Source organism: Salmo salar, chromosome 09, assembly GCF_965601325.2.
Source record: "Salmo salar chromosome 09, fSalSal1, whole genome shotgun sequence".
Lineage (NCBI taxonomy): Eukaryota > Metazoa > Chordata > Actinopteri > Salmoniformes > Salmonidae > Salmo > Salmo salar.
The window spans coordinates 11,785,777-11,799,589 of NC_138299.1; the positions used below are offsets into that span (position 1 = coordinate 11,785,777).

Here is a 13,813-nt window from a genome sequence, read left to right on the forward strand (position 1 = left end):
CATCTGGCTCGCCTTATGAAACTCTCCTTTGTCCTTCTTGACTCTCATTGTTAACCTTAGTCTAAGCAATACAGAGACGGTGGTGGAAAAAAAGGAGGATGAAGCTTTATAGTACTGTGATTGAGTACGCGGTCTGTATTATGGCAGTCCATCTACCTGGTACTACTGTAACAGACAACACAACCTCTTCAATGAGGCTCTCGCTGTAAAGACTGCCGTATAATGCACGTAGCATTTCATCAATTATATGGCTATCTATAGCGCTAATGGGATTCCGCTTCCACTTGCTGCCGTCTCAGCTGGCCCTGGCAGGTATTCACTGAGCAGCCAGTGAGTCTTCTCTTGACACCTCTGGTCTGATTTGGTGTAGAGTACTGGCTTTTAGAGCTCCTGGCTAACCTCACTGCCTGTCCTGATGAAAGCACGCCCAGTGTACTAGACTAATGGATAGAGGGGAGGCTCTCCTCAAGCTCTCTTTCTCTCACACACTCACTCTCTTTCTCTCTCACACTCACACTCTCTCACTCACTCACTCACTCACTCACTCACTCACTCACTCACACTCTTTCTCTCACACACACACACACACACACACACAACCTGGTTGCCTCCACTGAGCTGAAGGGAAGTCCAGAGCCCACAAATCAAGGGGAATCACTTTTTAATTAGGAAGTGCCCATTTCAGTTGCTTGCTATATCATTAGCATAATAATTTATCTCATAATGATTCCCACAACTCTTCATCTCGTCTGTTGTCTCCATGTTTTTGTCTAGTAGACACAGGGTGGTTTTGGTGACTTCCCATGCAGCATGTTGACTTTGTTGACACACAGCTACAATACCAGCACACTGTTCCTGTGGGCAACTCTCACTGGCCAGTGTGTTGTCAGTCAGCCTCTAGCACAGGTCAGGACACGTTATCTCCCGCAGCACATGTAGACAGCGTTGGGCTGGCTTTACTCATTCCTGTCCCCCGCAGCAGCCCCTCCTCCTTCCCCTTTTAGGTTTCTGAGAGGGACACTATTCTGTTAGCTTTCACTTGTCTAAGCAGTAACTACTATTTATTTGGTGGCCCCTTCGTCTCTCCCTCGTCTCTCCCCCCAGTTGCCTAGCAGCAATGGGAGATTTTGACAGTGTTGACGTTGCCTGCATGGGGGCACTTCCTGTAAACACTCAGAGACATTAAGCCACTCTGTGCTCGCGCTCTCTCTTTCTGTGTCTCCATCTCGCCGCCTCCGCTCTCATCCACGGTGGAAGAAAGGCAGTGGGAATCAGAGTTGAGGTGGCCCAAAATAAACCCCTTTCTCCAAATAGAAAGGAGATGACTGGAAAGGGAAAGTGTTATTTTAATATGAATGCTTTTATCATATGGGGGAACAAGACGCTTGCTGCAGGACTGTTTGTTTTGAGATGTATTTATTTAGGGCTCTATGAAATGTTGAATTTTTTTACTGATTCCGTTTAGTATTTCTCTGTTTCGTTTTTCCAGGTTTCTATTTTCACCTGTTTTTGTTTTTTTTCTTCATGTTTACCCTCTCATTGCCTCTTCAGAAAGTTGCAGGAAATTTGATTCACTGTTCATACCTTATGATAAACTTGGGCAAATGTAATACTTTTATGCGGAAACACATTTCAGTTGAATGCATTCAGTTGTACAACTGACTAGGCATCCCCGTTTCCCTACATTTTCAATACATGTAGTTGATTCCCTACTAAGTTCAATGCTATTGTTGAATTGAATTCCGTTTTAATGTCTGGATTCCGTGATTCTGTCCGTCTTCTCCGCATCACGCATTTGTAAAGGGCCCTAAATGTATTCTCTGTACGTGAGCAACCAGAACAGAACGGAAATTATAGTTACTGACAAGGGACGTTTAGGCAAAGAGCTGGTGTCACTCTGCATTGGCCTGTGTCTCTAATGTGTCCTCACTTTGACACAACTCAGTAAGCCTTTTTGGCCAATGCATAATATCGCAGCAAAAAATGTGCACATCTTGGATTAGGGACAGATCATGTATACATGCTCATATTGAGCTAGCTTCATTCATACCTCATGAATATCATGTCAGTTTCCTTTTGTTGTCTGTGAAACAACAAACATTAGCCAACCTACATCTTTAACTCCCCTCGTTCTCTCTCTCTCTCTCTCCCTCCCTCTGTCAGCTCTGTGCCAGGCAAGATGACCACAGCCAGGTATCGGCCCACCTGGGACCTGGCCCTGGACCCCCTGGTCTCCTGCAAACTGTGCCTTGGGGAGTTCCCGCTGGAGCAGATGACCACCATTACTCAGTGCCAATGTGTCTTCTGTACACTAGTGAGTGCCCTTTCATCGTCTTTTACCCATCTTGTCAAAATGTTCTCTGTATGCATTAGGACTGGCACAGTAATTGTATAATCGTGTAACCGCCGAATTATGGATGAAGACCGTCATCAAAATTAAATAACCGCCATAACCGTTTTTATAGATTACAAAATGTAATAAATGTTTTTTTAAAAAGTCAACAAACTGAGCAAAAAAAAAGTAAGCCTGGTTTACATCTAACAACTGATATAAGGACACGAGAAACTAGTCACGAAACTAGTCACAAAGCAAAAACTGGTTTTTAGACATTTTTACAAATGTATTAAAAATAAAAACTGATCACATTTACACAAGTATTCACACCCTCTACTCAAATCAAATCAAATGTATTTATATAGCCCTTCGTACATCAGCTGATATCTCAAAGTGCTGTACAGAAACCCAGCCTAAAACCCCAAACAGCAAGCAATGCATGTGAAAGAAGCACGGTGGCTAGGAAAAACTCCCTAGGATAAACTCCCTAGAAAGGCCAAAAACCTAGGAAGAAACCTAGAGAGGAACCAGGCTATGAGGGGTGGCCAGTCCTCTTCTGGCTGTGCAGGGTGGATATTATAACAGAACATGGTCAAGATGTTAAAATGTTCATAAATGACCAGCATGGTCAAATAATAATAATCATAGTAGTTGTCGAGGGTGCAACAAGCACGTCCGGTGAACAGGTCAGGGTTCCATAGCCGCAGGCAGAACAGTTGAAACTGGAGCAGCAGCACGGCCAGGTGGACTGGGGACAGCAAGGAGTCATCAAGCCAGGTAGTCCTGAGGCATGGTCCTAGGGCTCAGGTCCTCCGAGAGAAAGACAGAATGAGAGAGAGAGAGAGAATTAGAGAGAGCATATTTAAATTCACACAGGACACCGGACAAGACAAGAGAAATACCCCAGATGTAACAGACTGACCCTAGCCCACCGACACATAAACTACTGCAGCATAAATACTGGAGGCTGAGACAGGAGGGATCAGAAGACACTGTGGCCCCATCCGATGATACCCCCGGACAGGGCCAAACAGGCAGGATAAAACCCCACCCACTTTGCCAAAGCACAGCCCCCACACTACTAGAGGGATGTCTCCAACCACCAACTTACCGTCCTAAGACAAGGCCGAGTATAGCCCACAACGATCTCCACCATGGCACAACCCAAGGGGGGGGCGCCAACCCAGACAGGAAGACCACGTCAGTGACTCAACCCACTCAAGTGACGCACCTCTCCCATGGACGGCATGGAAGAACACCAGTAAGCCAGTGACTCAGCCCCTGTAATAGGGATAGAGGCAGAGAATCCCAGTGGAAAGACGGGAAACCGGCAAGGCAAAGACAGCAAGGGCGGTTCGTTGCTCCAGCCTTTCCGTTCACCTTCACACTCCTGGGCCAGACTATACTTAATCATAGGACCCACTGAAGAGATACGTCTTCAGTAAAGACTTAAAGGTTGAGACTGAGTCTGCGTCTGTCACATGGGTAGGCAGACCATTCCATAAAAATGGAGCTCTATAGGAGAAAGCCCTACCTCCAGCCGTTTGCTTAGAAATTCTAGGGACAATTAGGAGGCCTGCGTCTTGTGACCGTAGCGTACGTGTAGGTATGTACGGCAGGACCAAATCGGAAAGGTAGGTAGGAGCAAGCCCATGTAATGCTTTGTAGGTTAGCAGTAAAACCTTGAAATCAGCCCTTGCCTTAACAGGAAGCCAGTGTAGGGAGTCTAGCACTGGAGTAATATGATAACATTTTTTGGTTCTAGTCAGGATTCTAGCAGCCGTATTTAGCACTAACTGAAGTTTGTTTAGTGCTTTATCCGGGTAGCCGGAAAGTAGAGCATTGCAGTAGTCCAGCCTAGAAGTAACAAAAGCATGGATTAATTTTTCTGCGTCATTTTTGGACAGAAAGTTTCTGATTTTTGCAATGTTACGTAGATGGAAGAAAGCTGTCCTTGAAACAGTCTTGATATGTTCTTCAAAAGAGAGATCAGGGTCCAGAGTAACGCCGAGGTCCTTCACAGTTTTATTTGAGACGACTGTACAACCATCCAGATTAATTGTCAGATTCAACAGAAGATCTCTTTGTTTCTTGGGACCTAGAACAAGCATCTCTGTTTTGTCCGAGTTTAAAAGTAGAAAGTTTGCAGCCATCCACTTCTTTATGTCTGAAACACAGGCTTCTAGTGAGGGCAATTTTGGGGCTTCACCATGTTTCATTGAAATGTACAGCTGTGTGTCGTCCGCATAGCAGTGAAATTTAACATTATGTTTTCGAATGACATCCCCAAGAGGTAAAATATATAGTGAAAACAATAGTGGTCCTAAAACGGAACCTTGAGGAACACCGAAATGTACAATTGATTTGTCAGGGGACAAACCATTCACAGAGACAAACTGATATCTTTCCGACAGATAAGATCTAAACCAGGCCAGAACTTGTCCATGTAGACCAATTTGGGTTTCCAATCTCTCCAAAAATGTGGTGATCGATGGTATCAAAAGCGGCACTAAGATCTAGGAGCACGAGGACAGATGCAGAGCCTCGGTCTGACGTCATTAAAAGGTCATTTACCACCTTCACAAGTGCAGTCTCAGTGCTATGATGGGGTCTAAAACCAGACTGAAGCGTTTCGTATACATTGTTTGTCTTCAGGAATGCAGTGAGTTGCTGTGCAACAGCTTTTTCTAAAATATTTTTAGAGGAATGGAAGATTCGATATAGGCCGATTAGTTTTTTTAATAATTTCTGGGTCAAGATTCGGCTTTTTCAAGAGAGGCTTTATTACTGCCACTTTTAGTGAGCTTGGTACACATCCGGTGGATAGAGAGCCGTTTATTATGTTCAACATAGGAGGGCCAAGCACAGGAAGCAGCTCTTTCAGTAGTTTAGTTGGAATAGGGTCCAGTATGCAGCTTGAGGGTTTGGAGGCCATGATTATTTTCATCATTGTGTCAAGAGATATAGTACTAAAACACTTTAGTATCTCCCTTGATCCTAGGTCCTGGCAGAGTTGTGTAGACTAAGGACAATGGAGCTTTGGAGGAATACCCAGATTTAAAGAGGAGTCCGTAATTTGCTTTCTAATGATCATGATCTTTTCCTCAAAGAAGTTCATAAATGTATTACTGCTGAAGTGAAAGCCATCCTCCATTTGCGAATGCTGCTTTTTAGTTAGCTTTGTGACAGTATCAAAAAGAAATTTCGGATTGTTCTTATTTTCCTCAATTAAGTTGGAAAAATAGGATGATCGAGCAGCAGTGAGGGCTCTTCGATACTGTCTTTCCAAGCTAGTCGGAAGACTTCCAGTTTGGTGTGGCGCCATTTCCGTTCCAATTTTCTGGAAGCTTGCTTCAGAGCTCGTGTATTTTCTGTATACCAGGGAGCTAGTTTCTTATGACAGATGTTTTAAATTTTTAGGGGTGCAACTGCATCTAGGGTATTGCGCAAGGTTAAATTGAGTTCCTCGGTTAGGTGGTTAACTGATTTTTGTCCTCTGACGTCCTTGGGTAGGCAGAGGGAGTCTGGAAGGGCACCAAGGAATCTTTGGGTTGTCTGAGAATTTATAGCACGACTTTTAATGCTCCTTGGTTGGGGTCTGAGCAGATTATTTGTTGCAAACGCAATAAAATGGTGGTCCGATAATCCAGGATTATGAGGAAAAACATTCAGATCCACAACATTTATTCCATGGGACAAAACTAGGTCCAGAGTATGACTGTGGCAGTGAGTAGGTCCAGAGACATGTTGGACAAAACCCACTGAGTCGATGATGGCTCCGAAAGCCTTTTGGAGTGGGTCTGTGGACTTTTCCATGTGAATGTTAAAGTCACCAAAAATTAGAATATTATCTGCTATGACTACAAGATCCGATAGGAATTCAGGGAACTCAGTGAGGAACACTGCATATGGCCCAGGAGGCCTGTAAACAGTAGCTATAAAAAGTGAGTGAGTAGGCTGCATAGATTTCATGACTAGAAGCTCAAAAGATGAAAACATCATATATCTTTTTTTTTGTAAATTGAAATTTGCTATCGTAAATGTTAGCAACACCTCTGCCTTTGCCGGATGCACGGGGGATATGGTCACTAGTGTAACCAGGGGGTGAGGCCTCATTTAACACAGTAAATTCATCAGGCTTAAGCCATGTTTCAGTCAAGCCAATCACATCAAGATTATGATCAGTGATTAGTTCATTGACTATAACTGCCTTGGAAGTGAGGGATCTAACATTAAGTAACCCAATTTTGAGATGTATCACAATCTCTTTCAATAATGGCAGGAATGGAGGAGGTCTTTATACTAGTGAGATTGCTAAAGCGAACACCGCCATTTTTAATTGTGCCCAACCTAGATTGAGGCACAGACACGGTCTCAATGGGGAAAGCTGAGCTGACTACGCTGACTGTGCTAGTGGCAGACTCCACTAAGCTGGCAGGCTGGCTAACAGCCTGCTGCCTGGCCTGCACCCTATTTCATTGTGGAGCTAGAGGAGTTAGAGCCCTGTCTATGTTCGTAGATAAGATGAGAGCACCCCTCCAGCTAGGATGGAGTCTGTCACTCCTCAACAGGCCAGGCTTGGTCCTGTTTGTGGGTGAGTCCCAGAAAGAGGGCCAATTATCTACAAATTCTATCTTTTGGGAGGGGCAGAACACAGTTTTCAACCAGCGATTGAGTTGTGAGACTGCTGTAGAGCTCATCACTCCCCCTAACTGGGAGGGGGCCAGAGACAATTAATCGATGCCGACACATCTTTCTACTCAGTACTTTGTTGAAGTACCTTTGGCAGCGATTACAGCCTCGAGTATTCTTTAGTATGATGCTACAAGCTTGGCACACCTATATTTGGGGAGTTTCTCTGCCGCTGAAAAACATCCCCACAGCGTGATGCTGTGGGGATGCATGCTTCACTGTAGGGCTGGTGCCAGGTTTCCACCAAATGTGATGCTTGGCATTCGGGCGAAAGAGTTCAATCTTGGTTTCATCAGACCAGAGAATCTTGTTTCCCATGGTTTGAGAGTCCTCTACATGCCTTTTGGCAAACTCCAAGTGGGCTGTCGTTTGCCTTTTACTGAGGAGTGGCTTCTGTCTGGCCACTCTACCAAGGCCTGGTGTGACCATTGGGTTCAGAGTGACCATTGGGTTCTTGGTCCTCCCTGAACAAGGCCTTTCTCCCCCGATTGCTCAGTTTGGCCGGGCGGCCAGCTCTAGGACAAGTTTTGCCGTTTTCTAAACGTCTTCCATTTAAGAATGATGGAGGCCATTGTTCTTGGGAACCTTCAATGCTGCATACATTTTTTGGTACCCTTCTGCAGATCTGAGCCTTGACACAATCCTGTCTCGGAGCTCAACGGACAATTCCATCAACATCATGGCTTGGTTTTTTCTCTGACATGCACTGTCAACTGTGGGACCTTATCTAGACAGGTGTGTATTTCCAAATTATGTCCAATCAATTGAGTTTACCATGGGTGGACTCCAATCAAGTTGTAGAAACATCTCAAGGCTGATCAATTGAAACAATAAGCACCTGAGCTCAATTTTGAGTCTCTTAGCAAAGGGTCTGAATACTTATGTAAATAAGGTATTTCTAAAAACCTGTTTTTGCTTTTTTCATTATGGGGTATTGTGTGTAGATTTGAGGAAACATTTAATTTTATACATTTTAGAATAAGGCTAATGTAACAAAATGTGGAAAAAGTCAAGGGGTCTGAATACTTTCCCAATGCACTGTGTGGGTGGGTGGATGGGCTGAAGCTTGGCCGCAAGACATTAACTCAAAGCACACATCAAATTCCACAAAGAAATGGTTAATTGACCACAAAATCAGTCTCTGGACTTGAACCCCATTGAAAACCTGTTTTTATTTTTATTTTTTATTTTTTTTATAATAAAAGAAATTCAAAAAATATTGAAGAGGGCACTCCATTAACACAGATGAAGGATATAAAGGATCTGGAAAGATTCTGTATAGCAAATTAGTAAGAACTTCTCACCCCACGTTAACCTCTATGGGCTAGGTGGGATGCTTGCGTCCCACCTACTCAACAGCCAGTGTAATCCCGTGGCGCGTTATTCAAATACCTAAAAAATGCAAAAACTTCAATTTTTCAAACATATGACTATTTTACACCATTTTAAAGACAAGACTCTCGTTAATCTAACCACACTGTCCGATTTCAAAAAGGCTTTACAACGAAAGCAAAACATTAGATTATGTCAGCAGAGTACCCAGCCAGAAATAATCAGACACCCATTTTTCAAGCTAGCATATAATGTCACATAAACCCAAACCACAGCTAAATGCAGCACTAACCTTTGATGATCTTCATCAGATGACAACCCTTGGACATTATGTTATACAATACATGCATGTTTTGTTCAATCAAGTTCATATTTATATCAAAAACCAGCTTTTTACATTAGCATGTGACTAGCATTCCCACCGAACACTGCCGGTGAATTTACTAAATTACTCACGATAAACGTTCACAAAAAGCATAACAATTATTTTAAGAATTATAGATACAGAACTCCTCTATGCACTCGATATGTCCGATTTTTAAAATAGCTTTTCGGTGAAATCACATTTTGCAATATTCTCAGTAGATAGCCCGGCATCACAGGGCTAGCTATTTAGACACCCAGCAAGTTTAGCACTCACCAAAGTCAGATTTACTATAAGTAAAATGTTATTACCTTTGCTGTTCTTCGTCAGAATGCACTCCCAGGACTTCTACTTCAATAACAAATGTTGGTTTGGTCCCAAATAATCCATTGTTATATCCAAATAGCGGCGTTTTGTTTGTGCGTTCAAGACACTGTCCGAAAGGGTAAATAAGGGTGATGAGCATGGCGCAATTCGTGACAAAAAAATTCTAAATATTCCATTACCGTACTTCGAAGCATGTCAACCGCTGTTTAAAATCAATTTTTATGCCATTTTTCTCATAAAAAAAGCGATAATATTCCGACCGGGAATCTGCATTTAGGTAAACAGACGAAAGAAAATAAAGCATGGGGTCGACTCGGGCACGCGCCTAAGCCCATACTACTCTGATCGGCCACTTGCCAAAAGCGATAATCTGTTTCAGCCAGAGCCTGCCTCGATATCATTCAGCTTTTTCCCGGGCTCTGAGAGCCTATGGGAGCCGTAGGAAGTGTCACGTTATAGCAAAGATCCTCAGTCTTCAATAAAAAGAGCCAAGATGAACATCAACTTGTCAGACAGGCCACTTCCTGCATGGAATCTTCTCAGGTTTTGGCCTGCCATATGTGTTCTGTTATACTCACAGACACCATTCAAACAGTTTTAGAAACTTTAGGGTGTTTTCTATCCAAAGCCAATAATTATATGCATATTCTAGTTACTGGGCAGGAGTAGTAACCAGATTAAATCGGGTACGTTTTTTTATCCGGCCGTGTCAATACTGCCCCCTAGCCCTAACAGGTTAAAGAATAGCTTTTTCCCCTTTATTCAGATTACAACCTCTTACTTTCAGTTGTTTGAAAAGGAAATAATCTCCCAAATATCGCTATTTTAAAACAAGCCATAGAAAGTTTGTTGCGATTTCAATTTAATCCACGAGAAAAGACCGAACAAATAAAACAATAAATATTGTGGGCAAACTCAAATGTACTAATTGAAGAAAAAAAACATACAAAAAAAAATTAAGATTTAAACCTGTTTTCTTTTAACTCCACCAGTCATATATATGATAAGTTATGTCCCACATGCAGCTCAGGTTGCACATTTTGGGGAATATTCAGAGGTGTAAACCTTTCGTGGAAATATATGCAAATTAATATGAAGTTAATAAATATGATGTTTTTGCAAATAGATATGTTTACCATATCATTATGGAGACAGAAGCATAAGGTAAAAGGTTTATCTTAAGTAGACATAATTGCAAATGATTAAATCCTTCCAATAGAAATGTTAAAAAACGATTTAGTTACGAATTTAACTTTAATTAAATTAGTTGACTCTTCACATGGGATGATTTCACTGAACAACAAAAGAAAGGGAATATTGAATGATCCCCAATGATCTGTAAAATGATACTCAAGAAACTAAAGCTTTGGTTGTCTTCCTCTTAGGCTTCCATGTCTTCTCCCTGGACCTCCTCAATGTCCACCTCTTGAACATCAGACTCTGAGGCCTCATCTTCACTGTCACTTTCCAACCTTGTTGAGGTTGGCTCGTTGTCAGGCTAAAAAAGATTAGAATTTGCCCAGATGGCCACCAATTTTTAAACCCTGTTGTCAACCTGTTGCGTGCTTTGGTGTGTGTATTCCCAAACAAGGACCAGTTGCGCTCTGAGGCGGCTGATGTTGGTGGGATTTGGAGGATGATGGGAGGCAACAGGGGAAAGAGCCACAGATCCACAAAGTCCCTTCCACCAGGTGGCTGATGAGATGTTGGCACGGCTGCCATATTACATCTCCATCCCAAAGCCCTTGCTTGGTTGTGTACTTTGCCAGACTGCCAAGAACCTTGGCCTCATCCAGGCCAAGGTGGCGAGACACTGTAGTGATGACACCATAGGCCTTGTTGATCTCTGCACCAGACAGGATGCTCTTGCCAGCATATTTGGGGTTCAACATGTATGTTGTGGCGTATATGGGCTTCAGGCAGAAGTCTTCACGCTTTTTGATCTATTTCAGAACTGCGGTGTACTCTGCTTGGAGCAACAGTGAAGTGGGCAGGGCAGTATGGATTTCTTCTCTTACATCTGCAAGCCGAGTCTGAACATCAGACAAAATGGCATTGTCTCCCTCCATCCAAGCACTGGCTACTGCTATAGGTTTCAGGAGTTTCAGGCTGCTTACCACTCTCCCAAACTACATCATCCAGGAGGATCCTCTGGGGCTGTCCATATCAGCAGACTGTGATATAGCCATTTCTTGGATAGACTCCTTCCCCTCCAGGAGACTGTCAAACATGATGACAACACCACCCCAACAGGTGTTGCTGGGCAGCTTCAAAGTGGTGCTCTTATTCTTCTCACTTTGCTTGGTGAGGTAGATTGATGCTATAACTTGATGACCCTTCACATACCTAATCATTTCCTTGGCTCTCTTGTAGAGTGTATCCATTGTTTTCAGTGTCATGATGTCCCTGAGGAGCAGATTCAATGCATGAGCAGCACAGCCAATGGGTGTGATGTGAGGGTAGGACTCCTCCACATTAGACCAAGCAGCCTTCATGTTTGCAGCATTGTCTGTCACCAGTGCAAATACCTTCTGTGGTCCAAGGTCATTGATGACTGCCTTCAGCTCATATGTAATGTTGAGACTGGTGTGTCTGATCCTTGTGTCTGTGCTCTTGTAGAATACTGGTTGAGGGATGGAAATTATGTAGTTAATTATTCCTTGCCCACGGACATTCGACCACCCATCAGAGATGATTGCAATAGTCTACGTTCGCTATGATTTTCTTGACCTTCACTTGAACTCTGCATCCAGCAAATGAGTAGATAAAGCATGTCTGGTTGGAGGGATGTATGCTGAGCGAAGAACATTCAGAAATCTCTTCCAATACACATTGCCTGTGAGCATCAGAGGGTGAACCAGTTGCATACACAGCTCGAGCAAGACATTCATCAGCATTTCTCTGACTACGTTCCTCCACTGAGTCAAAAAAACGTCTGTTTCCAGGAGGACCATGAGCTGTTGCTATCGATAAGGTGTCTTCATCATTTTCACCTCGAATAGAAGTAGAGGGACTTTTGTCAGAGCTTGTTAGTTGTGAGCGCTGAGGCAACTTTATGCACTTGGCCAGATGATTCTGCAGCTTTGTTGCATTCTTCACATGATTTGGCACAGCAAATGTACACAGCTTTTCCTTCTACATTAGCTGCAGTGAAATGTCTCCACACATAAGATAGTGCCCGTGGCATTGTCCTGTTAAGATTAGAAAAAAATGAGGTTAAAAAAACATGTTTGGAAAAAGGTGAATTAACACTCCTCAGCATGCTCAAGAAAGCTAAAACCCACATGGTAGCAAAAAATAGCTAGCAGAAATTGTTAACAAGTTAGAAATTATTTAAACACACTTTGCTGTAGGCTACTATTTACTAGTTAACAAAAAATCATGTATGTCATATAAAATATATTCAAGGCTCAGTGTCGTTATCCTCACAAGGTGAGGCTGCTGGAGTATCAGAAACAGGAGATCCAATCATTTTGATAATATTTTTTTGCTATTTTATTATTTTTAAACAATGTCCATACAATACAATTCATCTCAGTATTTGTATTATTTATTTTATGCAGTCTTTTTTGCTCATCTTTATCAAGGGATCCAATAATTCCGGACCCCACTGTACCTCACATACTTAGTTAATACTTAGATCTAGGACCTATTGGGAGTGAGCAACTCCTACACAAGTAAGTCCATGGTCCGCCTACCAGGGTAAATCTGAAATCTCATTGCAACTTTCAATCCCTTCTTGACTTCCTGATCTTGCTATTTTGTTTGCATTGCATGTAGAGAAATATAACTTGTATCTTCCAGTGTTTACATGTCATTAAACTACACTGAACTACATTTCTCCTACAGTCAATCTGGACTGATGTCCAGTTGCATGATGTCCAGTTGCAAATGGACATTTGACCTGACAAGTAAGCTGGTACCACAGACATGACTCTCCCAGCATGGGAAATGTCTAAACATACTTGAAAACTCAGCCCCTCTTATCCTCAGCCTTAATATGAATCATGCTATTTCTCTTGCCACTCGGTGTTTGGACAGTGGGAGAAATACAAAACATTAGAAACCATTTGTTTTTTACCGAACCATAAAAATAATGAGGCATAAAAAGTCAATAACTCAGTGATAAATATCAGGTGTGCTGTACTTGTTTTACGACGATGGCCTATTTGAACGGTGAAGCATCGTGCCATTAACAAGTTCTGATTATACCGTTCCTGTTCACTGGAGCTCAATCAGAGCTATGAAAGAGCAATGGCTTTTAGTTTGGGAGTAAACTAATGTTCACTGCAGTTGCTTATAGGGAATGGACAGGATTTGTAGCACAATGCAAGCGTACATATTGTAGCTGAGAGGAGTCTTAGTTTAGAAGTCCCTCTATCGTTATCTCATTCATTAAAAAAAAATACTTTCATTAGGATGTTATGTGGTTAGCATGCTTCTCTTTAGCCAACCAGACACTGTAAACAAAAAAAATAGATAGCAGAATGAATAGTCAATGCCAAAAGCAGAGAACATCTACTACGGGTTTCAGAGAGGGAGAGGCACAGTGGAGTTTGTCATCGCACCACACAACACGTTTTCTGATTGACTGCATGGCCATAGAATAAGGTCAATGTTATGCTCTCTTTTTTTTCTTTCAGTGCCTGAAGCAGTATGTGGAACTCCTGATCAAAGAGGGCCTTGAAACTGCTATTAGCTGTCCAGACTCTGCCTGTCCAAAACGAGGACACTTATTGGAAAATGAGGTATTATTTCCAACT

General features: G+C 42.6%; 1 protein-coding gene across 2 annotated transcripts in view; it reads left to right on the forward strand.

Moving 5' to 3' along the window:
- Positions 1–13,813, forward strand: part of rnf144aa (ring finger protein 144aa) — a 66,581-nt gene that overhangs the window by 36,179 nt on the left and 16,589 nt on the right. For both annotated transcript variants that reach the window (XM_014210189.3, XM_014210192.3), the window contains 2 exons: positions 2,164–2,314; positions 13,694–13,798. In XM_014210189.3, the coding sequence (XP_014065664.1) occupies positions 2,180–2,314; positions 13,694–13,798 (240 nt within the window). In that variant the 5' untranslated portion in view covers positions 2,164–2,179. The remainder of the gene's footprint in view (positions 1–2,163; positions 2,315–13,693; positions 13,799–13,813) is intronic.